The 25,713-nt window shown below is 39.8% G+C and overlaps 1 protein-coding gene across 2 annotated transcripts; it reads left to right on the top strand.

The window, feature by feature from the left end:
* The first annotated feature begins 665 nt into the window (after window positions 1-665).
* LOC147247503 (transmembrane protein 150A) lies at window positions 666-25,695 on the top strand. Of its 2 annotated transcripts, XM_086180787.1 has the most exons (9): window positions 666-906; window positions 1,280-1,512; window positions 7,250-7,297; window positions 8,216-8,302; window positions 9,641-9,708; window positions 10,793-10,880; window positions 16,717-16,844; window positions 20,438-20,615; window positions 20,739-25,695. In XM_086180787.1, the coding sequence occupies exons 4-9, from the start codon at window positions 8,287-8,289 to the stop codon at window positions 21,008-21,010; spliced, it is 750 nt and encodes a 249-aa protein (XP_086036913.1). In that variant the 5' UTR covers window positions 666-906; window positions 1,280-1,512; window positions 7,250-7,297; window positions 8,216-8,286; the 3' UTR covers window positions 21,011-25,695. The 2 variants fall into 2 exon arrangements, with proteins under 2 accessions (XP_086036913.1, XP_086036912.1); XM_086180786.1 differs by lacking the exon at window positions 10,793-10,880.
* Window positions 25,696-25,713: the final 18 nt, after the last annotated feature.

The following is a 25,713-nucleotide window of genomic DNA, read 5'->3' as shown; positions in this document are numbered from 1 at the left end:
AATAAATACCAGGCTTTGCCTCCTGTCTGTAAGACTAACTTGAGGGTTAAAAGCCCTATAGTCCATACAAACAATTTTACTGAATGAAACCCTTGAATTATTCTGAGGATGATATTGATGTATCGCCTCCCACTCCTCATGATGCACTTTAGAAAGACATGATTAAGATCATGCTCCAGGGGGCAGCAGGTAGCAACACATTTGGTTGAACAAACTGTTTTTCCATCACATTCACACGCTCAGAGGACCTTGTTATACACGTGTTTTCAAAATGAATTTCAGATATATTAACTAGTTGACTGAGTTTTCCGTTTTTACCGTGAGAGAAGAGAGCGGCGCTTCGTTATTAATTTTGAAAATGCCGAGAAGCACAAATAGGAACGCTTGAGTACTTACATGAAAAGCACCGGAAACACATACATACTGCAAAATGAATAAAATACTATCGTTGACTGGTTTGTGGCTGCCAGAGTTCTCAATATTGAAATATTCATAGTAAGAACGTGTTTGTTAGTATTACTGTAACTCTTCTTAGCTTCTTTGATTTGTCACACATCAGTCACTTAATATAACACACGTTACAGGTTGGGTGGGGGTGGGGCGCTGCGGTAGGGGGCGGAGCCTCACAGCTGGCTACACGACTGGAGTGTCTCGTGGCTGTAGAGTGAGCCGGACTGTATGTCGGCACAAGGCTCCACTTTCTTCGCTATCGAGAAAAGACGGCTAGCGGCGCTTCGGTGGCCGGACAAGGAAGAAGACAAAATAGTATTAAAAATCAATTCCGTCTGCTTGGACTCCTCCTTGGAATTATTTTTTTTTTACGTCCCAAAGGTTAGGAGGACGAATTAGCAAACACAAAGTCAGCAAAAAACAAAAAAAAAAACAAAACAGGAAAAACTCCTAAAGGTGAGTAAAATGTAAAATAACGGTCATCATTGTTGTTAGCTTGTGAAGGTGAATTGCGGCTCGTGCTTTGAGATGCAGTGCAGATAACGCCGTATTTTCCTAGTTGTATTCGGTAAATGACAATTTGTGTATAGCGATACTAATGATATATATCCAGGAAGATAATTAGTTAAACCTCAATGAATCAGCCGGTGATACAAAGGTACAAAAATAAAATGTGTATTTGCTTCGCTAAAAAATAATGAGCCATACATTCATGATTCCCTCAACACCTCCCGATCGGTATCTCGATACAGATTTTTATCATTCAAACGTTGTTAAGTAGACGGCTGGCCCTGACCCATCTCGCCTTCCTTCTCTCTCCATTCACCAGCTACAGTTGTCCTTCCAGCGTCCGATCTACAAGCCCTCGGCTCCAGGAACCAGTTGGTAGAAACGCAGATGTCAGTCACACACAGTTAAATGTTAGAACCACTTGAGCAGGTATTGCTCGGCTGGCCGAAGAGGAAAAAGAAGAAAGGGGGTATTCAAGGTGCCAGAAATGTCGCTCTGGATGATCCTGCCTGTTAGCCTCCCAGCTCTGACCATCACTGGGATATGGGTTGTGTAAGTGTTGTTATTTTACCATTGTTTAGCCACAGAAACTCCGAATTGCATGTATGTCTGTATATACACCACGGTGTCATTGCACAATAAGTAACCTTGATGATGTGAAAGATGATCTGCTGAGAGAAGTGATGCTTAGTTCTGCTTTTTATACAAATGATGATATTTAGATTATGATGCAGAATCATTTTATGTGATTCAGATGGGCATTTCTGGAATGCAATGAACACGCTACAAGCTATTCCCTGGCAAAACACAACACTTTAAATGTCTTGCAACTTGCGTGTGCCAAAATAGAAGAAATTCTACATAGGGCACAGCAGAATGTGATCTACAAATCAATATCACAATGTTGGCTCTCTTCATGCAGTATTTTCTCTGTATGTATGCAGTATAATGAAACAGTCTGGGCCCCCCTATAACTCACTGTATAAACATTTTTATTGCCTGATGGAAACATTTAAATACCAGAAGTAATGGTTCCAAACAGTACTGTATTGTAAACGTAATCTGACAATCTAACCATGTTTTTACTCTGCTATCTACTTTGAATCGTTCAGTACATATTAGTGCTGCATGATTTTGTAAAGGAGTCATATTGTGATTACTGTGTACACCATTTTGATTTGCAATATAATAGATGGCATCTTGAGTCTACTTATGTGATTACTTTCAGAAAGGCACACACATTACTGGTAATTTTGAAGTGTATTTCTCAACTCTTTACACTGTTTTACTATATCAATAGATAGTGATAACGATGTCTTTTACAAAAATAAAGCAATTATTTCAATATTTGTACAGTGCTGTTCAAAGTGGAATCTGTTTTTTTCTGTCATATAATTGACTTTCTGATTCCATTAATCATACAGTACTGATATACATCGTTTAAAAAAATCTAAATATGGAAATAGTATATCCTCCCTCATGCCATTCACCCCTGATCTCCAACAGATACTTATTTCTAAAAAAAAAAAAAAAAAAAAAATTGTGTCAAACATTTAATTTTCGGAAGGCATATTCCAAGAAATTCCTAATTTATGATCATGTTGAAGCAAAATCCTTGTGATTCCTCAGCCGCTGATGCCTTGAGGCGAGCAACGCTGCATGTTTATCCTGAATTCCTGGGTGCCATGGCAATTGTATGTGGATTAGCTCTGTCCAGAAAGGATCTAGGATTACTACTACTCTCTTAAAAGTGAGACATGCAGGTTGCCGACATAGCTTCCTGATCTTCCCGTACCAATGATTGCCTCCTGGTTGTGCTTTAAGCTGACAGCGCTCGTATGTGCTCTGTTATTATTCTGGAAGGAAGAATGTAAACCTGGGGGGGAGAGAAACAGATGGCCCAGAGTCAAATTTTTGTGGTTTTGAATCCAAGCTATGTGCTACATTTATGAGTTATGTGGGTAGTAAGCTGGCTATTCAGGTTGCTAAAAACATGTGCAGCAATTGGTGTTTATGCACATGCATGTTTCACGGTACAGGTGTGTATTTAGGTGTGCAGGGCTCTTTCAACTAGGGGTGTATTGGTATTGTTGCTTCAGATTTCTGCTGAGTTGATGCAGGTGAAAGTTTGAGCCAGCTCAGGGTTTCCCTGGATAGCTTTTAGATGAAGGTGGCAAAGGCTGTCAAACATGTGGAATATGTGCTGAATACACAGTTTGTGCGTGCGACACATGTTGTGCACTTGAGTAAATCAATCTCAATCTCACAGATTAAAGTATCGTATGGATTCATTTTCAATACCATGATGAAACAAACCTAGCTGGAGTAAATAAAGGGACACATATTTTGAGACAAGAATTCAGGAAATTGTGTCAATTTTCCCTTTTTAACAAAATGTCAAATAAATCATGTCAAGTGTGTCTTGGGCTGGTCCATCCACAGTGAGTCTGCAGCACACATCTAGGATTTTTTCCGGTGTTGAAGATTGATTTATTTTATTCTATTCCAAAGGGGCGTGTTATGGATACATTAATGCAGTATGCTCAGAAAAATGAGACCGGGCCCTGTACCAATGACATCAATTCATCATTTAAAGCACTGATGTTGCAGAAATTGTCATTCCTAGTTCCCTCCACTCTCAAGTGCTACACAAAAAATATACTTGCTTGGATACACACGAGAATCCATTATAGACAGTTTAAAAAGAAAAGCCTTTGCATTTTGGATAAAATTTTCATCAAAGGCGGTTGTCAGTATTACCAAGGTGGCCTGCCTTTGAGTTAGATAAGCATGGAAAACCCTGCAGCTTTGCACATTTCTCTTTGCTGTCCATCCCTTTAAATCAATTTCCTTGCTGGTACTTTGACAATGGCGCCTTGTTTTTAAGAGCAGTCAAGGGCCTTTTTTTGTTTTACAGAAGAGTGGAATGTCAAAGGGCATGATCTGTTGTGTAACCCTCTTTCACTATGGGTGACTGGATGGCCAGTAAGGTAAATACAGGAGGATTGTAACAGGGACTGTAAGCAGAACTTTCACACAGCATCTGGTAAGAGCAGACAGGCAGGGTGATGCCCACTCAAGATTCCTGCTGACCTTCTCAGTTCAGTAATAGATTTCAAACTGCTATTCGTCTTCATTATATCCATGGACACTTTCCTTATAGCTTTGAATTGTTTTAGCTTGCATTTTGCCTTTTAAGAAAAAATATGTGTATTACATAGATTATATTTGTATTTATATTTGTTTTCAGTGCTGTTTGTTTGATTGTCAGCAGGATTACACAAAAACAATGAAACATTCCACCATATCACCAAACTTGTGGAGGGGTGTACTATAGCATGGGCCAAGAGAGAAGCCATTAAATTTGGGCCCAGGTCCATTTAACATAGAGAAGTTTACATTTTTTTTTTTTACATGAGGTTTTGCTGAGGTTGTCTTGGCAAAGGTATGCACTCGATGAGTGCCTCCAGTTGTATTTTGGTTTTAAGACACTTTAGGGTCTACAGCATCCACCCAGAGAGGCAACTGCCTGGATTCTAGTCTACGCTACTAAAATTAAGTCATAGTATATGCATCACACCCCTTCCTGTGGTTTGTGGTGTTATTTTTGCCCTGCATTTGGAAACATTGAATATACACAGCAGCTTGAAAGTCCCTCCTTAAATGTTCCATGTTCAATGCTTAATGAAATACACACTCTGTTCCACCTATGTATTGCCTCTAGGCGTGCAATCAACATTTACAACCACTACTGAGCTTGGATAGAAGCCTAATTATGTAAACAAACCCATTATTACTCAGTTTCTGGTTGTGTTCCTTTTATAGTTACAGAAAAAGTTTTATTCAAAAATTTCCCAGGACGGCACAGCGGCTATTTTATTTTGAGGCCATGACCGAATAGGTGAAATGTGCTCCAAAAGGAACGGAAGGATTCAACAGCTTCAGCGGCCTATGATTTCTTCTCTGTTATTTCTAATGAAATCCCCTGATAATCCTCAACGCTTGGTAATATAGGCTCCTTTATTTCTTTCAAGATGTTGTCATTGCTCAGGCAGGGGTTAAACGCCTGGGAGCAGAAACTCTGGCAGCCCTGTAGTCGACAGTCATATTTCACACACACATACACACACGCACGCAAACACACCAGTGGTCTTCCTCACTGCACTCACGACTATTGCTCTGTACAGACAACATGTCTGCCATCTGGCTTATATGGCGTCCGCATAATGATTCACATTGCTTAATGGCAAATGACATCCAGCCAAGCAAATTGTGCTCTACTCCACAGTAACCAGTCAATACTGGATAAACATTTTACCAATCACATACATTTAGAAATAATTATGAAAAAGCCCTGGAGAAAGCAGTAGCAGAAACAATACCCAACAAACACATGAAATTTTATGACACCATAAAGTTGATTAATAAACATAAACATTGATTGCAAGCACTTGGACAATTAATAGACCATAGAGACTGAAGAGGAAATAAACCTGCATTTAACTGCCCTCTTATGGAAGGTTGTTCTGATTTTTCATCCAATGTTGCTTTTATATATGGAGTCGAGGTCATGATTTGTTGGTTGATATAACTTTTGCTACCACTTAATATTTCCATTTGGCATATATAGATGTGTCCACATGTGTGTCTGTGCATAATATGTATTTGTGCATTCTGGTTGGCTGGTATTTGGCTTTCTGATATGTCTCTGTCCTTTGAAGACTGGATTATGACTGGGATACTGTCATTCTGGAAACATTAGTAATTGGTGCTTAACCTCTTACTGAACTACAAGTGCTTTTGTAAATAAGGACAAACGGTCCGACTGTCTCTCTGTTTCTGTCTTTGATTTTTTCTTGTCTCTGAGTTGAAATTAACATTTTGATCCATGTGTAGTGTATGCGAATTAAAGGGGGATAGTGGCATTTATGTTTTTCCTGCCCATGCCTCTGATATCAGTCAGAAAATATGGCCCAAAAAAAATCACATACCTCTAAATTTTACTTTCTACATAAAAAGGGCACTTTGTCATATATACAGCCATCAGAATGCCAAACTGTCTCTGATGCTTTGGAGAGGCAGGTGATGATTTGTCCTTCGTTTTCCAGAAGTAGCATTACATTTGTCTTTGTCTCATGTACATGTCCTGTCCCGTGTGATGGACATGTATAGACAAAGTATAGCTGTAAATGTTGCTGGTTGTGAAATCATGACGAGCTTGACATTTAAGCCTGTGAAATACTTCAATTATGGTCTCAAGTATAGCAAGCAGCACATGCTTCAAGGTGCAGTGTGATTGACAAGTCACTATCATGGCAGACTGAATCAGGGAGGAGGTGCTCCACCACACCTACGCCCTCTCATCCAAATATGACCCGATTCTGGTTGTTAAAAGTCAAGATGGAGGCGGCCAAAATACCAAACTCAATAGGAGTCAGCATTTGTTGTCATGCTGGCTTTGCCTGCTCATTTCATACAGTCCTCAAGTGATGACTATCAACAGATAGTCAGTTCTCTGGAAACAATAAAAACTTCCTACACGGGAGAATTAAATATTCCCTGTCAGTCAAACATCATCATAATTAAGTTACAGCAAATGGTCAAATTAGTTGAAAGATATTTAGTGATTAAAACAACTTTCTCAGCCACATTTTTGAGAGAAATGTTTCTGAAATCAAAACCACACGATTAGATAAAGTAGTGAAAATTTATATAACGTAATTGACTGTTTTATTTAAACTAATACCTGTTGGTTCTAGTCAGATTATACAACTGAGTTTCAGTTTAGAGCAGAGACAGCTAAACATTTCATTCAGTTGTTGACACTAAACATGGATGATAAAGAAGACTTAAAAATTATATCACGTTGACCAAAATAAATGCAAGTAATGCCCTATCTAAATTACACTATGGGTGTTGATCTTGGAGAGTACAGTCGCTATCTAATGATCCTGAGGTCATTAGTGTCTGGATTGATGAGGCCGGTCAGTGATGTGGTAAAAAATGGATAAGAAAAGGTCAAATGTCAGGTTGCCTGGGCTTAAAGAAGCAGTGGATGTTGCTCAGTAGCAGGTCAGGCTGTGATAACGCAGGGTTAACAAAGATAGAAGAGTATTGCACAGGTTTTCGCTGATAGTGGATTGTTACTTTGGTGATTTAAAGATCAATATCATAAATTTGTACTCACTATGTTGAATGACAGTATTAGCTTATGTCTTGAGTATTAATTGTCATCTCATCTCATGTAAATGATAGCAAGATAATTGCTGTTTCTTCTACTCTCTCTCAGATATGCCATGGCCCTGTACAACCAACATGTCTGTCCCGTGGATAACTGGTGAGTTCATTCATCTTCCCCTGTTTTTTTTTCATCATACCTCTCTTGGTCTTTATACAGTCCACAGAATCATGCTCTGCTGTCCAGTGGCTTTTTACAGTTAGGTGTTCTTCCAAATATTTTTCAACTGATGCAATAAGCACTGTAGGCACTTATATCAATGCAGTATCTCTTGGTATGTTACACCAAAAACATTGGAGAGGGTTAGCCTGCTCACAATCGCAACAAGCACAATTTAACTTCCCTGGACACTGCGAGCGCTAAGCTGTGGCCGAAAATTTTGATAGCTCTGTATGGATGATTTGTCACTGAGTGACTAGGGAAATACAATGTTAACAAATCCTTAGTGACAATCATGGCAGATTGTTGTCTCACGTTGCCCGTGTCTAAGACAGAAAAAAATTGCCCTTGGTCACCTACAGTGACTTCAGCCAGTGGTAGACATGCATGTGCACTCTTTGCCTGTGTGTGAACAAACAACTTGTCATTATCTGATGATACATGACAACAACAGTGCCATTTGCAACTTTTTACTTGACATGTTCTCCAACAGCTGTAATATGAGACAGAGCAAGAGTGATGTAAAAATAGTGGCAAACATTGCTTTGTTTATATTCACAGGCCTAGATTTTCCAGTTTCCCTGTAAGAATCATGACACATGCTTCAACAACCTCCTGGTATAGAGAGTTCTTTCCTTTCATGCATGGGCATAAAGTACGTGCTTGCTGACCCTCCACTGAAGTCTTTGGGTGTGCTCAAATGCAAATGTTTGGCTCGGACACAGGCGTTCTTTGATGTTGCTGCGGCGTGTCTTCTCCCTTTGGGGTTACCAAGAAAATTAACGTGAGTTGATGTGTCCTCTGTGTGTATGTGTGTGTTCATGTGCATACATGTTGGGTGTATGTTTGGTGGTTCAGGTTGTACAACCAGTCATGTGAAGAGGAGCTGTATTTACAGAGTGGGCCAACGTTGTGCTGCACACTAGACAATGTACCTCTCATCAGGTCAGTGTGCTTCCACACCCTACCTCTCACTGTCTTCCCCACTGTCTCCTCTTTGTCGCTTTGTTTCTAGTGCCTGTCTTGTGACTTAAAAACAGGAACACAAATCCATTCTGCCATTGTTTTTCATGACCTCTGCGTAGCAGCACATTGTGGATAAAAAGCAAGTGAGCTTGAAGTACTCCTGAGTGTGTGTGTGTGTGTGTGTGTGTGTGTGTGTGTGTGTGTGTGTGTGTGTGTGTGTGAGCCTGTGTGTATGTGAGCCTGTGTGTGCGTGTGCTTTTGGAAAATAACTTGGGGCTGAAATATCCTGCCTGCCACCGTGGCAGTTCAGAGGCAAAGCTTGGGTCTTCACAACCATGTAAACACACACAGAGGAGTCAGCTTACATTAGGGAAGAAATCATGACACTCTCGCTCTTTTGTTTAGCTTTTCACTTTGAACATGAAAGCCCAGTTGGAGAGTGTAAATAGTTCTGCGGTTTATATAAAAAGTCTGGATAGAAAAAAAAAAATCCCGATTATGTAATACAAAAGAAAACGAGACAGATACAAGAAATACAGAAAAACAGGCAAAGTAAAAGAGAGTTAAAACCATAACAACACCCATGTATCACAAAAGGCCAATGGAAAAAAGATTTGAATGTGTTGGTTGTGTTAAACAGATCTGCCCCAAAATGTATTGGGCTCTTCTTTGGCCCATGCCCCTACATCAAGTTACTGAAAATTGGGCTGTAGTTGTTGCATAGCCTTGCCGATGAAGGGTCAGATAGGTTGAAACATAGTCAGAGGTGGAGGTAATTAAAAGGAACCTAAATTAAATTAGATATTACAGTAGTGTAGGATTAAGTATAGTAAAAGTAAAAGCTAGCTAAGCAAAAAAAGACGAGTTTTCAGTTGAGCAGTGTTAAACTCTGACCAAGTGTATTTTGACATTACCCATAAAAATAATACATTGGGAAATAGTATAAACAAAAGTCTAAGTATTACTCCGCTGTACTTTACTGTCATCTGTGTCCTGAAGAATGCATGTGACTCCAGTCAGCTGAGATGGCTTTGTAGGGCCAGAGCTCCAGGGCACCAGGCTTACTGTCTCCTGCCTTCTCCTTTTACTAACGTTTTCCATTCCTAGAAGACAGGCAGCTGGTAGTTGGCAGAGCTCTACCTCTCTTTCTTCTTGCATGAGAAGAAATTAATCTGTAAAAGCATGCAGTATTTTCATATGCACAGAGTGATACTGTTTGGTGTGTGTATATGCGTGTATGTGTGTATGTGTGTGTTTGTATGGGGAAGGGGGTCGAACAATTTTCTAATAATGTTTCTCTTCTTACTTCTCTTGCAGTAAATGTGGGACTCTTCCCCCAGAGAGCTGCTTCTTCAGTCTTATCTGCAGTACAGGCTCATTCATGGGTGAGGCATCATGTATACTTGCACATACATGCACACATGTAATATCGACTTTGATTTCTGTCAGTTACCCTATGATTGATATTGAATTCATTTTAAACTGTAGTTATCATCATGATCGGCTATTTTGTGACACCTGTAAAATGTAAATAAAATCATTAAGAACATCCATCATGATTTACAAAGTCCAAGCTAGTCCTCAAATTTCTCTTGACCTACAGCCTTGAAACAGAAATCCCCATATCTGAAAAGTTGGAACCCACAAAGGCTTTGCCAAATTTAGCTGGAGAAATGGTTGAAGGTATTATTATAAAAATAGGTATGGAATATTTTTCTGGTTAGTCAACATATTTAGTTTGACACAATATACAAAATACGCTGTTATCCAGCTATAGCAGAAGGAGGGATTTCATCTGTGGTCATCATCATCAGAGTAAGATTTTTGTTTCATGTGAAAAATACATGTATAACCACACTGACCAGATGCTAATGAAAACCCTGCTTATGTCATTTTGAATGGAATTGGGTAGAAATAATGGAACATTTAGCTTAAGAATACAGAATAATGCACCAGTGCACCCAAGGACATAGCCGAAACATTTGTGTAGCTCAGACACATCATGTAAAATAAAACACGAGGCCCCATGTGCTGGTCCAAATGTTGTTGTTGAACCCAAAGCACGTTGTGTTCCTTGTGTTAACTGGTGGTTCTGACTACCCTGGTGTAGTTAATGTTTCCCAGCTGTGGCTTAGACGTGTGTGTGTGTGTGTGTGTGTGTGTGTGTGTGTGTGTGTGTGTGTGTGTGTGTGTGTGTGTGTGTGTGTGTGTGACCTGTGTAAAGTGGGGGAGAGGTTTCTTGCCTTGTTTGTTCATGAGGAGTCTCCATGCGTCTAGCAGCTATTTAGAGACTGTCGGTCTTTCTGTCTGATTGGCTGACTTTGGACTGTTACTTTATGGATCTAAGAGTACGACACAGATAGATTCTCAACATGACAACAATTCATGTAACTCACTATGCTGTAAGATTTGTGCTGTGTCTTGCATAGATCCAAATTACACCCTGGTCTTTGCTTTTGACCAGAATAGAAGAGTTTTCCAGTGTTTTTGTGGAGAAACACACCTACCACACATTTGCCATGCATGAGAAAGCGTTGCAGGGACCCAACTTTTTCAGGTCAGTGTGAAGTCTGCTCAGAAAGCAGTGAAAGTACAGCATGTTTGACCAGTTTTATTGGCTGAATATGACCTCTGAACCACTGCAAGTCTGTCCGATGACCTTGTGTAGGGACAGACAATAGTAGAGAGACAATTTGTCCAAGAACTGCACATTCAATGTGTTGTTAACCAGAGAACAAGCCAGAAAAATCAATTTAGACAAAGTTATGTTTGAGCCAAACATTTGAGTATTTAAACACTGAGGCATCTCTGGTGTGAACCTTCCACACTACATTGCAGATTTCTCTTGCTGACCTTTTGCTAAACCATGATTACGTGTCTAGGGGTTATCCAAGGTGCTTTAGGACTGAGGTGCTGTGAAGCTGTGTGGTCTTTTAGTTTTGGATTCCTGTCCAGAGAACACTTGATGTTATTTGACTTGAATCTAGACATTTTCTTATAATTTTAGACTATTGTCATTACGATTTGTATAAACCACAGTTTGTATTCATTTGTAGTATTCATTCAGACAATTACATGAAATAAATGTGTTAAGTTATGAATTAATCGCAATGCCCCGAAGTAATTAGTGACATTTTTATGAGTAGTTGCACAATATGTGACTACGAAAAATGATTAGCACAAAATAACATTTGTTAAACAAGGCTTATAGTGAGGGGCTTCCACTTAGTAAGGGCTGGCTCATAATAACTGTGCAAACATTAGTCCATGAGTAGATGCCACCAATGTGTGGAGAAAACTGTCTGTCATGATATGATCAGTTTAGTTTGCATTGCTGTACTGGCATCACAAATATGATCTTTTGTCCACACGTATTAATGGATTACGTAAGAAATCGACAATGCTGTATACTTTGTTTACGTAAAGAAATCTGGTCTCCTGATCTTGTTTGCAAAACATCAAGACTGGCATATCCTCTATTGTGGGGTTTAACGACACCACTTTTCTACCTATGACAAGTAATATATTGATATCACTGTTGTAAGATACCTCTTTGACAGTTTAATAGTTTAATCACCTTTGAGAGTATATAATTATGTAAGTAATGGTCACACGGAGTGGCAGCAAAAGAATTTCAGTTGACTTTCATTTGAGTCACGGTGCTTTTACAACTGGTCAGCAGTGAACACCTATGCAAATACTCGAAGCCCCCTTCTTTCAAGGTCGGTTAATCCCTAACCGGTTACATTTACAGCTGTCTTGTCTTTCTTTCTTTATTTCTTCCAATTGGTAATAGCCAGAAAATACCATGATGTTAATATCTGTTGAAAAGCAAGTTATTATGCATGCCCGGAATTAGGTTAAGTTGATGTGGCATGAAGCTGTACAACAGGCGTTTGTAAAGAGCTAAGCGTGTGCTTAGCTTCTGAGCCTACTAATTTTTGTCTTACTTTTGGTAGATTTGGCTTGACTATAGGAGGCTCAGGGGTTCAGTCCTCTCTGGGATAATTGTGGACTCAGTGAACTGAATGCTTCTGTTCCTACCTTTTTTTTTGCTTGTGTACACATAAAATCTTCCAAAGACAATGCATCTATTCTTTCTCAGCATACCTCTTGTGGGAGAGAATGCACCCGGCTGTTTGGGTTGAAACATATCCCTTTGTGGGGACAGCCGGGTTTATTTAATTGAGAGGTGTGGTGTGGTTGATGTGACCGTTGTGGGAATGTGCAGTTGTGTGCGTATGTCGTTAGTTCTAGTTTCATGTCTGCATGTGAAAGTAAAGCAAATCATGGGCTCCGGAATGTGACCTTTTAGTTGCATTTTGGGACTATTTTTTGGAGACCTCAACTGAGATAAATGCTGAGCAGGTTGTCAAAAAACACACAAAGAAGAAAAAACAAAAAAAATGCTGAACAATGTATAAACTACAAAGTAATTGAGCATGAAAATAAACATAAATCACACAAATTGTAAATCTGGACCTCAAACCTTGGTGGCAGAGGTGTACTACATGTACCTTGATTTTTTAAAATTTGATTATGTTCCCTTTATTTTTAGTTTTGTGTCATAAAACTATGAGTATGATTATTGATGCATTTATCAGTTACTTTTTATTGTTGCAGCTGGTGATGATGGACCTTGTTCAATTTAATAGAATTCTGGGTAGCTAATACATTGCGTCTTTTATACAGTGCTTTCTAGGCAGATATGCCTTGTCATCTCTCATAGAGACACAATGGAAGGGCAGATCATTGCAACTCCCATCTGCCAACTGAGATAGTACCCGTAATTGTGCCAAATCGGTATCTGTTTGAAAGGGATAGGTGAAACAGCTCATTCTAAACACGACACTGTTGAGCTTTTACGCTTCCTGTCCGTAGCATAATTCCATGAATTAAATTAAATTGAATATGGAATCTGTCTGTAAGTGTCTTAATGATAATCCATTAAAAATTAGAATTCCATCCATCTATTTTCTTCTGCTTATTCCTGTTAAGGGTCGCAGGGGGGTTGGATCCTATCCCAGCGGTTTTCAGGCGAGAGGCGGGGTTCACCCTGTACGAGTCGCCAGTCCATTGCAGGGCCAACACATATAGACAGACAACCATTCACACTCACATTCACACCTACAGTCAATTTAGAGTATCAATTAGTGCAGTCCCCTCTTAATGTCTTTGGACTGTGGGAGGAAGCCAGAGTACCTGGAGAGAACCCACGCGGGCACAGGGAGAACATGCAGACTCACACAGAAAGGTCCCAAGCCAGGACTCAAACCCAGAACTCGAACCCGGAACCGTCTCGCTGTAAGTCGACAGGGCTAACCACTGCACCACTGTGCCGCCCAAAATTAAAATCCATGTCATATTATTTTATTAATGGAAATCTGCAAAGTAGTATCAAAACATTTATCGGTAACACAGTTAAGATGTCAGAAATATGAATATGCTGTTCGATCCAGTTAGTGCACCTGAATTATTAATGAGGGGCACCAGCGCTACTACTGGGAATGTTAGTGTGGTGCCCTGAGGTCTAGTTGTGTGACAGCAGATTTGAACAATATGTGTATTTCTGTATGTCCACTTTGTTGCTACGTGACTTCTAATGGGGGTTACTGTTAGTGTGTATGGTTATTGCGTAAGTATGTGTTTTTGTCAGCACTCTGCTTCCTCCCTCTGGTTTCCTGAGCTCAGAGGGTGGCTGCATGGAAGGTGAGAAAGCTGGGGCAGTACTACAGACATTGGCATGGTATGTTTATATAAACATATTCCTGTTCTTGAGCTGTCCGATTAGAGCTTTTCCTGACCCTCTGAAAAGAGTTGGAGGTCCTCAGTTTTACTGCGTACTTCTCAGACACATAAACATTATGTTGTAGGAGTCAGCTTGACACGCATTCTCAAAGATATACACCGGATAAGAGTTAGAGGGTACAGAAGAAAACATACACAAGGAAGAAGCATGGATTTGCTTATGGAAACTGATGGGGAAAATGTTCCCTGTCTTTAACTGTCAAGCCCAGGGTTGAACACTTTACGTAACTATGTAATCGCAGCAAGTTCATCTGTAATGATTAAATACTATTTTAGTTGAAGAGCCATAGCCAGTCAGCCAGGCTGCGGGACCGAGGCTGAGATGCCATAATCTAATGCAATATACGGTTGTTGACTTACATGTCCTCTCAGCAATACAGCATTGACTCCATTTGCAAAAGAAAAAAAGAAAAGAAACAAACTCGGAACAAAGACGATGACAAGATTGTTTCAGAGCCTGGAAATGCTGCTTTCTATTTCTCTCTGATTGTGACTGCTATCACTCTGCCAAGATGATTTTAGTGCTGATGAAGAGTAGCAGCTCAAAAAAAAAAAAAAAAAAAATATATATATATATGTGTGTGTGTGTGTGTGTATATATATATATATATATATATATATGTATGTATATATGTATGTGTATATATATACACGTATATATATACATATATATACGTATATATATGTACACACATACATACATACATACATACATACATACATACATACATACATACATATATATATATATATATATATATATATATATATATATATATATATATATATATATATATATATATACACACACACACACACATATATGTGTTGCATTAGGTAGTGGTAATGACATTTCCCCTGTTTTTGCCAGCTCTGTGGTGCAACAGGTGTGGTTTTAACTGTTTTGTTTCACTTTAGTTGATTTGGTTCCTTCTTCTTCAAAATGAAAACCTAAGCTGATAGATCCTAAGCTGGATGTGAGTTGGGCTTGTTTCTACAAGTCCATGATATCATTGTACAAGCTTGTAATGCTTTGCCCCTGCCCCCTACGCATTCATTCAAAAGAATTTCAATATTATGAATGCAGCACAGGGAAATGGTTTGAAAATGAATGATATTGAAATCATAGGCAATGAAATAAAACAAAAAATGCCTCCTGTATTTTGATAAGGTGATTTAGTTCAGTAATCATTGTAATTTGTATCAAAACATACACCCTGTCTTCTTGGTTAAATCTCATAAAAAGTAATAGTATGCATCGTTATGATGCTAGTCACATATTTGTATATAAGAGTAATCACACTATCAAGAAAAATCACACTTCTGTAAAGGCTCTCAGTGATTTCCTCACTCATTTTCACACTCAACTGTCTCTGTTGAGTAATTCCAGCAGAATTTACCCTTTTAGATGAGTAGTCTCTCCATGTTATTTAGTGTTTGCCTTGGTTAAAGGGCTTGTTTAACTGTTGATGGCTAGTGTATCAGTAAACTCAACAGGATATTGTGCTCTTGTTCTGTTTTGAATAGGTGGATAGTGCAGTTAATTTTATTATAATCAGTGGTGGACAATCTACACATTCCCAATACTTGAACAAAAGTATAAATACTCCAAGGGACAATTACTCCACTCCAAGCAAAAGTATTTCACACTAATTTTAACCCAAGTTAAAATAAAACTGAAAGTTTTAGTAAAAATACTCAAGTGTTTTAGTCAAGCAAGTACTCCTGCACTTAAACTTGAATAAGATTGGCCTGAAATACTCCAACTTGGAGTGGAGTAATGTCTCCTGGGAGTACCAATACTCAAGTAATGGGGATGTGTACTTTGTCCACCACTGACTACAATAATTCACATTAGAACATGATAATTAAACAGTTGTGGCTCATTAGTTTATAGTTCATATGAATTATATGTCTAATTTTCAGACTATAGAAAGTGAAGTCTAATTTTAGCTATATGGTTATTTATGTAGTTATATAACTATAACTGTAGGTATAACTACATTTTCCTGCTAAAGGACCCCAAAAAATTGACTATGTATTTCCAGGCCTGAATTACTACGGTTCTGTCACCAAGCCCAGTCAACCTTCACTATGAACCATCAGTGAGGGGCTAACAAAGAAAAATCAAGTTGGGGTCAGCCCCTCAGTGTGCTAACAATACCCCAAGTCACAGCCCATTTGTTCATTAGTTCATTCATCCTATATACTGAACTCTATAGTATTTCCTTTTACCTCTTAATGTTATGTAAGACTGAGACCAGCCCCCCCCCCCCACACACACACACAAACACGTGCCATTCCTACTTTCCCGCCGTTTCCTGCTTCTCATATTCCTACTCGTGAGGCAGAGATATTAGACTTCCTGTAATTTTCAATCAGCTCTCAAGGAATGTTTGTGTTTCTTGGCTGAAGGTGTTTGAGCAAGAGCATTACATTGAAACCAGGTTCAGGAAAAAGTGTGTATATTGTGTCTCCATTTTCTGCATCTTAAAATTATTGTAATTTGCTTTTTATCCACTGCAGAACAGACTGACTCTTCTACTCTGTTTCTGTTTCTCTTTTATATCTCATTCTTTCTGTAGTTATGGTGATTGTGCTGCTCCGCTATGCCCATGTCATTGAGAAGCACCAAAACTGTGTTCTCAACACGGCGGGTCTCTCCACAGGCTGGATCTGTGCTGCTGGTCTCATCATGGTGGGAAACTTCCAGGTATGTGAGCCAAAATCCTCAAGGACAAAGTTTCCATTCCCATCAAACCATAGTTGTGCAGTACTTGAACACACATTGACTGCATGTGGCAGAAAAATACTGAGTAATCCAAAATAGCAGACGAGTAAAAACAACAGGGGAAACAGCATGAATCAAATTATCTCAAGTGGCAGTGTATGTGAATGAATGCGTAGTTGAGGCAGGAGACGTTGCATGTCACAGTATAGAATTGCCAGTTTGAAATAAACTACCTAAAATGTACCCAGACTTCATCAGAAGTAGTCATTGTTTCTATATTATGGTTATGTCTTTATTTGTGAATCCACTACCTTTGCTTTGATATGCATCTATTGGTCATTTCTCCATCCCTGTTCTTACACAAACATGTTGTTTTCAAGAACAGATCTACAATAATGTTCACTGAAGTAAGTCCTGCTTTCACTGACAGTATTCTGCGCACCCTTTCTCAGGTTAAACGCTATACATACACCCAACCTGAATTCCTTCTCTGTGTCTGTTCTTTGGGAAAAGAATTTCCTCAAGTTTAAATATTTGGAGTCCTGGCTAAATGCCTCGACTCTGTGGCTGCGTGTCTTTTTTTGAGGAAAGAAAGCAAGAGAAAGCAGTTACGGGAAGCTTTAATGAGACACTCTTGGCATTTGTGTGTGAGAAGTTTGTGCAGGGGCTTCAAATAAGAAAAAAAATAGACACCAGTCTCAAATGTTTCTAATATTTTGTCCTTCAACCTCTAAAAGATTGTTGATGGGAGGGGTTGAGAGAGAGCAAGTAGTTGATTGTGTGTGTTAGGTGGCCATACCTGATGTTTTGTCTTAAGGAATGTTTTCTTAGCTTAACAACTCAGTGAAGTTGTGACCAAAGAGGAAGAAGAACTGTCCTAGGAGGAGTGTGGTGAACAGATGTGCCACGAAGGTCGTCTTCACCTGCCTCCCACTTCTCCTTCAGAGCCTCTGCTCCAAAGAAATGGGAGGAAACTTACGGGAAGAGCCGGGGGGAAGTGAGTCATCAAGTCTGGAGAGTAGCTGGGTAGACAGGGTGTGTGGAGAAGAGGCCCCGGCTGTAACCAATCACAGGCCTCTCCCTAGACATGCACTCACACACACCCATCTTGGGGACATTGCTCTTGGATGGAAATGGAGACCTCACTGATGGTGAAGCTTTGAAACCCACATTACCCCCCCCCCCCCCCCCAAAAAAAGAAAGAAAAAAAAAACCCTCTCTAAATGAAGAAAGGACCGGAAAACATATGGATGGACTCAGCAACCACAGGGAAAAGGAAAATTGGAATCATTGCAGATGACTCTGATCAAAGAGCAAAAGTACCCAAAAAAAACAACGAATGTTAACATGTCAGTTAGCAGCCGTGTGTTACATAATGCATTGGCAGGACAGCTGTGGTGTGGCCACTGGAGCTTTTCGCTGTCAGGCAGACTGATGGTTCAGGCAGAGAGGCACATAAATAGATGATGGAGAAGCACATTGCTGCCACATAGGAACCCAGCAGTGTCATTCTGGCTGGGTTGGAAGACGGTCTTTGTTGCATTTTCTTTGTTGTTTGGTGGTAGATATTTTTGCCTCTGGAGCAGATCCAGTGCCATCTTCTGTTGTTAGATCTCAGATTTGCATAACAGTGCAACATGCATGTTTCTGAAATTTCACTTAAATTTTGCACTACATTGGAATGGAATCTGGACACATGCAATCATTTGAAAACCTTTCTAATTTAGCACAATTATGCGCATGTTTTAAATGTCCATCATTGCATAGATAATCACCTACATAAGCAACTGTCTCTTAAGAGAGGGTGAGCTGTGCTGCTTTGGATGTTGCACCGTGTGAACACAATTACTATTCATTTATGCAGAGGGACTGCTCATCACTGTCGAAGCTGTCAGGCTGATCTTGCTTAGTCATCAAGCCTTGTTTATCATCAGCACAAATACAGCAGCAGACCTGTCCTCCGACCTTTAAAGGTGTTTTCCCCCAATGCCTCTGTTTTTTTTCATTGTTTTTCTGTGTATCTGCTGCCAAATTTGATACCATTTCACTTAGTGCTGCTGCTGTTACTGCTGCACAATAATAGAATAGCAATCGCAATGTCAGCTTGTGAGATTATACAGCCTCAAAAAATACAATAGTTATTTTTTGAACAGTACAGAAATGGGTTTGTGTAAGATATTTATAGTTGCTATTTATTAAATCAACTCAAACATTGTTATTTCGAAAACCCATCCATCCATTTTCTATTCCACTTATCCGTTAAGGGTTGCGGGGGGGGAGAGGGGGTGCTAGAGCCTATCCCAGCTGGCATTGAGTGAGAGGCGGGGTACACCCTGGGCGGGTCGCAGGGCTGTTTTTTGAAAACAACACTGTCAATATTTTTGGGTTTTTTGTATTTTTCATGCTTTTTAAAGTTTCCAATGTTGAGAAATACACATATGAAAATGATCAGTAATTTGTGTTCATTTTCTTTATAACCAAGCAAGAAGACTCATGTTACCATATGTGTATAATATCACAGTCGTACTATTACACTCAATAATCACAGTATGACTTTAGCTGGACTATTTCCCCTCTATCCCACTGTGTTGTGATGGTACATTGGCCTGCCACACTATATGAAATGAGAACAAAGGCATTAAGAAGAAGTGATAAGGAGTAATGCATCACTAAGCTTGCAGTTCATTACTGCAGTTTGTGATGGAGGCTAGTACACCATTTTTTTCTGAATTACAGTAGATGAAGGATGAAGGCATGATGCAGAAACAAAATGAGATCTGTAATGTCCATTGTGCAGAACAAAAACTGCCAAGCCTAGCTGTGATTTCTCTCCCATCTTCAGTTTCAGTCCTGGGGATGACACCAGATGATCTATAAAAAGACTTGTAGCACTACGTGTGTTACATATTTTAATGTCTGAAAATCTTACTTCTAGGATAATCCCCCTGCACAAGAATGTTTGGCATGCTCCTGCAGGGTCAATGGACAATGGCTTAGAAGCCAAACTGAATCACTTCTTGGGTATTGCTGTAATGTTCCAGTAGAGTTATGCAAAGCAGGGAGGCATTTCTTTTCCTGACACAAGTCTTCACAGTCAAAGTTAAAGTCTGAAGTCCAAACAAATTCTTTACTTGTAGATGTATTTCTCTCTCTGGTTAATGCTCCACTGATCCTGAGGTGATCCTCACATCTCAGTTGTCATTTTCTATCTGTGTGTGTGTGTGTGTGTGTGTGTGTGTGTGTGTGTGTGTGTGTGTGTGTGTGTGTGTGTGTGTATCCTGCAGTGGGAGCTTTAGTCACATGCTATCAGTAGCTCTTTTGTGTATTGTTTCTAGTGACCAGCAGAGAAAAGTAGGCACTGCTCTCTCCTTTCCCATGTATCAGTTCCTACTTGTTCTTATGTTGCCACTTAATGTAGACACTTGTAGCAAGTCTTACAGATCAATGCATAAATCACCCAGCATCTTCACATAGAATCATCTGACCATCTCTTTCAAAGTATTCCTATGTGTTTTGTCTTCCAGTGTAAATTTCACTGTCACTGTCTCAATCAATTTCTTCTCTTTATTTTACAGGTGGATAATGCCAAGGTTCTCCACTATGTCGGAGCAGGCATTGCCTTCCCCACCAGTATGCTGTTTGTATGTCTGCAGTCGGCACTTACTTATCGACTGGCCAAGACCCAGGGGGAGTACAATGTGGCCCACCTTCGGCTCTGCATGACCCTACTGGCCTTCGTAGCCTTGGTGCTCAGTATCCTGTACAGCCACTAACAGATGAAATGGGGGGGGGTTCAACAAAATGGATAAAAGCATCTGCTCTATCATTTCATTTTGAGCCTCCACGGGATGTTGTTGTCCTTAACTACGTTTGCAGGTGGTGTGTTTTTCTGTCAGGAGAGCTTCGTCCTGCAACACGCATCAGCCATATTTGAGTGGGTCTTCTGCGTCATCATCATGCTGTTCTACGGGACATTTGCCTTTGAGTTTGCCAGCATGTCAGGTGACACCATGGTGGTGCTCGCTAGAGGAGGCTCCCTGGGACCTGCTGGGAGAGAACACAAGGTGGATGCACTGGGAGCACTGGGAGGTCCTAGTCCACATTCACATTCTCATGGTCACCAACCTGAAAGTATGTCCATACTTTAGCCTGCTGGCACATTTACATGCCACACAGTTGGCTTGTGAAATCCTTTCAAAATCTGGTTGTCAACTGAGTTAAATGACTCATTTCCAGCCACACTCATCTGAAGCTCTGCACTGAGGCAGACGCACACCGTTCAAGGTAGAGTGGATGCTCCAGTTAAAACCCCAGGCAGGGACGCCCGCTTCCATACTGGAGAACTCATCCTATATTGTCATTACATCAAAGCTTTGTATCTCGAAAGACCTTGTTTGCATTTTATTTGCACATTGCACAAACCAAATTTTTCATCCACTCAGTCCTGTGTTCAGTGACTGGTAGAGGAGCATTTTGTCAATCAGATAAAGAAAACGGATCGTTCCCCACTTGGTTTAATCTAACCCAAGTGGCCTTGAACCAGTTCTGCTTCGAGGGATTGCTGTGGTGGTTTCATTGTATGAGTGTGCTCCTGGTATAAGCTGCTGGACAGCCAAGCTGACAGTGTTAGAGAAGAGAGGCAAATGGCTGTTACAGTCGAGGTCAGACCTGAGGTTTGTTTACCCTCCAGAGAATGGACCGATGCAATAAAATTAAAATGTCTTTAGCCTGTCTGTCATATAGAAGAGTATAGAAGTGTTTTAAGTTATCCTGGGGGTGGAACAGGCTGCATTTTGCCAATATTTAATCCTGCATTAAGCTGTATTTTTGATATTAAAGGGGACCTATCTTTTCTTTGTTTTATGTCATATAGAATATATCACAAGTATGGCTAAACCTTCCATCATAGCACATGTAATTTTATATCTCAGTATTATAACATATAACTATACAGTAAGTGTTCTGCAAGTTCAGTCAGAACCAGCATGCTGTACTTCATCAGAGTAGAACACACGAGAATGCTCTCCTCCTACGCGTCGACCCAAATCACATTAGCTTGTCGCACAGTAACACCCAACCCTATTTACAATGTTCTTATTAAACACTTAACTTGCCAGGCAGCTGGTTTTACAGGACCACTCGAGAAACCATCTTCTCAGGCTTCAACATACGCATTTATGAACTACGAGCATCCTTTGAGGTCATGGTTTAGGTGTGATATCAGCAAGGCTGTTGGTTCAAAACAACAATGCAGTCTACTGGATGCGATAGCAACATCAGAACTGCTGTGGTTTGTTTTATCTTCTTTGAAAGAAGAGCAAAAACAAAGCCACTGAGAGTTTTTCTGTTTTCAGAAAAGATATTCTCGCTCTCTTCTTCGACATAAGATCATTGATCTGACTTGGTGAAGTTATCAGTAACAGGCAGATGGTTCAGCCTGCCAAGTATGTTCTGAAAGTGCCCTTTTCCCAGCAGTTTCTATGGGCAAATTCTCTGGTAACTTTTTTTTTTTTTCTCTAAATTGACGTAAGTTTATCACAAATGTTTTTATTTGGTCGTCTGCTCCAGTTACACCCAGGGATGCCTCTCCTCGGCAGGTTTCCAGAATATCAGGATGAGACAGGAGCTAAACCGTTTTTTTTCCTGAGGGACTAAGGGAGCCTGAAGGGCCAGTATTAGTAACTGAATCATGCAGTTACTCCAGTAGACTCCCAGAATAAAAGCATAGAGCTAGAAATGACCACCTTAGGTCCCCTTTAACAAAGCAAATCACTTGTTGCCTCAAGTATCAAAGTCCCTGAAAAAGAGCAACCTACATACAACTGATTGTTTTGGTTATTCAGTTAGTAAACAGACATGCTGAGGTAAACTAGCTTCTAGCCAAAGTTGCGGAGTGGGCAGTGAAGCTGAAGCCCTAAATATTTTTTTCAGGAGTCTGTGGAGCAAACTCCACTCAAAGGAAACGGAGAACCTGAGTGACATGTTCGCCATATCAGTTGTGTTTTCATGTTTTGGTGTCAAAAATCTCTTAATGCAGCTTTAAAATATACACTATCAACAAATGAATGTTTGAACAAATCTCACTTCCCTCCAAATATGCAAGCAAACACTGTCTTTTTCTTAAGCTGATGTGCTGTGTAATTATATTTAATTCATGTAAAACAACATTGCCTCACAAAATCAGACAGTATGCTGATGGCCTGAACTGATTGCGAACATCAAACACTTTGTTTCGACTTCCTCTCTGCCAAAGACTGTGAGAGAGAGAGATGACACGACAGTGTCCAGAGGCCAAACACATACCAGGTAATTCAAGCCAGAACACTGAGTTTATTGAGTTTAGTGACGGGGCATCACATGTGTTTTCAAGTCCTATGGAAGCGAGTCTGCATCTCGTTTTACGCGAGGAGGAGCAGGACAACCTGCTTGTACTGACTCACCTATCTCTTTTTCTGAATCTCAGAACTCTTTAGCATGCCGAGTTCTTTTAGCCAGGCAAAGGGAAAAAGATAACTGCACTGTCCTGACTCCATGTTACTGTAAAACGTGCCAAATATCAGTTAGCCTGTGGCATTGGTGCTAAAACAAATGGCCTTATGGTGTCCTCGTTTCCTTGCTAGCATGATAGCAATATGATGCAGACACGGCCTCAGTCTCTGTATGGCTGAGTGGACAGTAGAGCGACAGGAATACCGGAGTGCATACTTGGCATCATACCATACAAAATATGGTCATAATTTTGCTAAGGTGATATTTTGATATTTGGGAATTGACTGTGTCTTCATGGTTGGATTTCTTATTTCCTTTCTGACACTTTCTGCTTTGTTGTGCCAAAATGAAAGAATCACTTTTTATATACAGTATTTAGCTAATGTGTAACATCCCAGTGTGATAGTAACACAGTCTGAGCTTTGTGCCGTGAAACCAGAGTGAGTGGAAGGTCTACAACAGTATTAGAATATCACTCCTTTGTACCGCAGCTGGCTGCATGTTGGCCAGGGGTTTTGTTACTTCCAGTATTTTGTTAATTTGATCACTGAAAAAAAAAAAAAGTATTTACAACTACAGAAGCAGTGCAACATAGCTATTTAGCATCAGACTGAATGTTTGATTCAACAAGCCTGAACTGGAAAATCCAGTGTGCTGCTCTGTGGAGGAGCTGGAGCCGTGTCACCACTGGTCCCTCACCTCTCTCTACCGGCCAAACTGCTAACTGCACTTGGATCTTTGCTGGAACCACAGCTGGAATGTTAAAGGTCATAGGTCACTAGAAAAGGGCAGCTCTTGTTTGCTACTTGAAAAGTTTGGAAAAATGACCCATTTGGGCAAGATTTGTTTTGTTTTACATTCAAATTAGTTACCTTGCTTGTTGCAGGAGTTCTCAGTCTTGGTTTTGGGTTATTTGGGAGTCTACTAAGTGGTCCTCTGCAAAATGAGTATAGTTAAACTTCTCTTATGTAGATTCTTATCAAAGAAATGAAACCCGTGGAATTTAACATAGCATCACTGACCTACATGTGTAACTTTGGGTATTATTAAGGTTTTTTTTTCTTCAAATATTTCTTCATAATCTCCTGCTAACATTTTAGCAATGTCTTGTCAATTTACTTACAGCCTTTCTGTTTGGTTCTTGGAAGAAGTTGCAGGGAACACAGCAATTCAAAGATAAATATCAGCCTACTAAAGGAATAAAAAACAAGACTCGTCAGGCATTTGTGGAGGAAAATGAAAGAAAAAAAACCCTTTTACTTCTTTTTATTTCTAAATTGTTGATTTTCAGAGCTTGTAAAAGGTGTCTGAATGTAGCCTCAACCAAAATATCTTAAACACATCTTTTGCTATTGAGCAAAAGATGTGTTTAAGGGGGTCGGAGGCTAATCAGGAGTCATTCTGAGGGTCCAGATGATGTAAATGTTTGACAACTCCTGGTGCACAGCCTCAGATCAGCAGTGAGCCACTTGACGTCAACTTGTCTGTACTTTAAGCAGAAGCATTGTTTCAACAAATCACTCCTCGGATGAGTTTAAAGACACATTTAAGGTATAATGCTAAACGTTGGTGCCTCGTGAGTTTGTCGTCACGCGTGTCTTTAGGGTGTTTCTAACCTCACTCAACAGTTTATGCAGAGGAGGAATCTTTGCATCCCAGCATGGTTTCCAGCTGTGCCATCAGAACACTAGAGATAGATTTTACAAATAAGGTTCTTTTAAAGGACCTTGCCTTGAAACATTCCTGCTTAGCCTTTCTACTGTCCGTCCTTCTTTTCTGGTTTACCGATCCGTCTGATCTTTACACTCAGGAAAATGTTACAACACCAGCTGCGTTGTTGGAGTCAAAGCAGAACGTTTGCTTCTGCCATCCGTTTATCTTTGTGCTCATGGAATTCATTTCATGTTGAGGATTCATCATGTATATTTGTTTTATATTTGTGTAGTATACAACTGCTTTTTGTTTTTAATTTTTACACGGTTTTAGAATGGATGGTTTACCTTTTAGTTCATTTTGTTAATCAAGACTCTGTAAAGCTTCAAAGTAAACATTCCTGTGTAGTTAGCTTGTGAGAATGTTGACGCTTCTGGTTAAATAGCAGCCGTAGATCATCGGTGAGAGCATTCTGACAAACTAACTAGTGCCTTGAAACCTCAATAGTATAAGTAAACATATACAGTACTCAATCCTCAGTCAATAATGCAAAATGCTCCTTACGTGCCTTATGTAGTATTACTGATAATAAAAACCAAAGGTTACAGTTGTAAATTATATTTTGATGAAAAGTCATATGATTGTATACTGTATATATGCCTTAACGTTCAACAAATAAAAACAGTTTTAAAGAGCAAAGTTCTACTCT

The sequence above is a fragment of the Aulostomus chinensis genome, chromosome 16, assembly GCF_037954235.1.
Source record: "Aulostomus chinensis isolate RoL2024-O1b breed Wild chromosome 16, RoL_Achi_v1.0, whole genome shotgun sequence".
Lineage (NCBI taxonomy): Eukaryota > Metazoa > Chordata > Actinopteri > Syngnathiformes > Aulostomidae > Aulostomus > Aulostomus chinensis.
Note: the sequence above shows the minus strand (reverse complement) of the source record. Positions and strands in the feature narration are given on the sequence as shown.

Coding starts and splice junctions, on each gene's coding strand:
- LOC147247503 (XM_086180786.1), top strand. CDS start 1,448: ATGTCGCTCTGGATGATCCTGCCTGTTAGCCTCCCAGCTCTGACCATC. Junction 9,709..16,716: donor CAGTACAGGCTCATTCATGG/GTGAGGCATCAT, acceptor TTCTTTCTGTAG/TTATGGTGATTGTGCTGCTC. Junction 20,616..20,738: donor CTTCGTAGCCTTGGTGCTCA/GTATCCTGTACA, acceptor CTACGTTTGCAG/GTGGTGTGTTTTTCTGTCAG.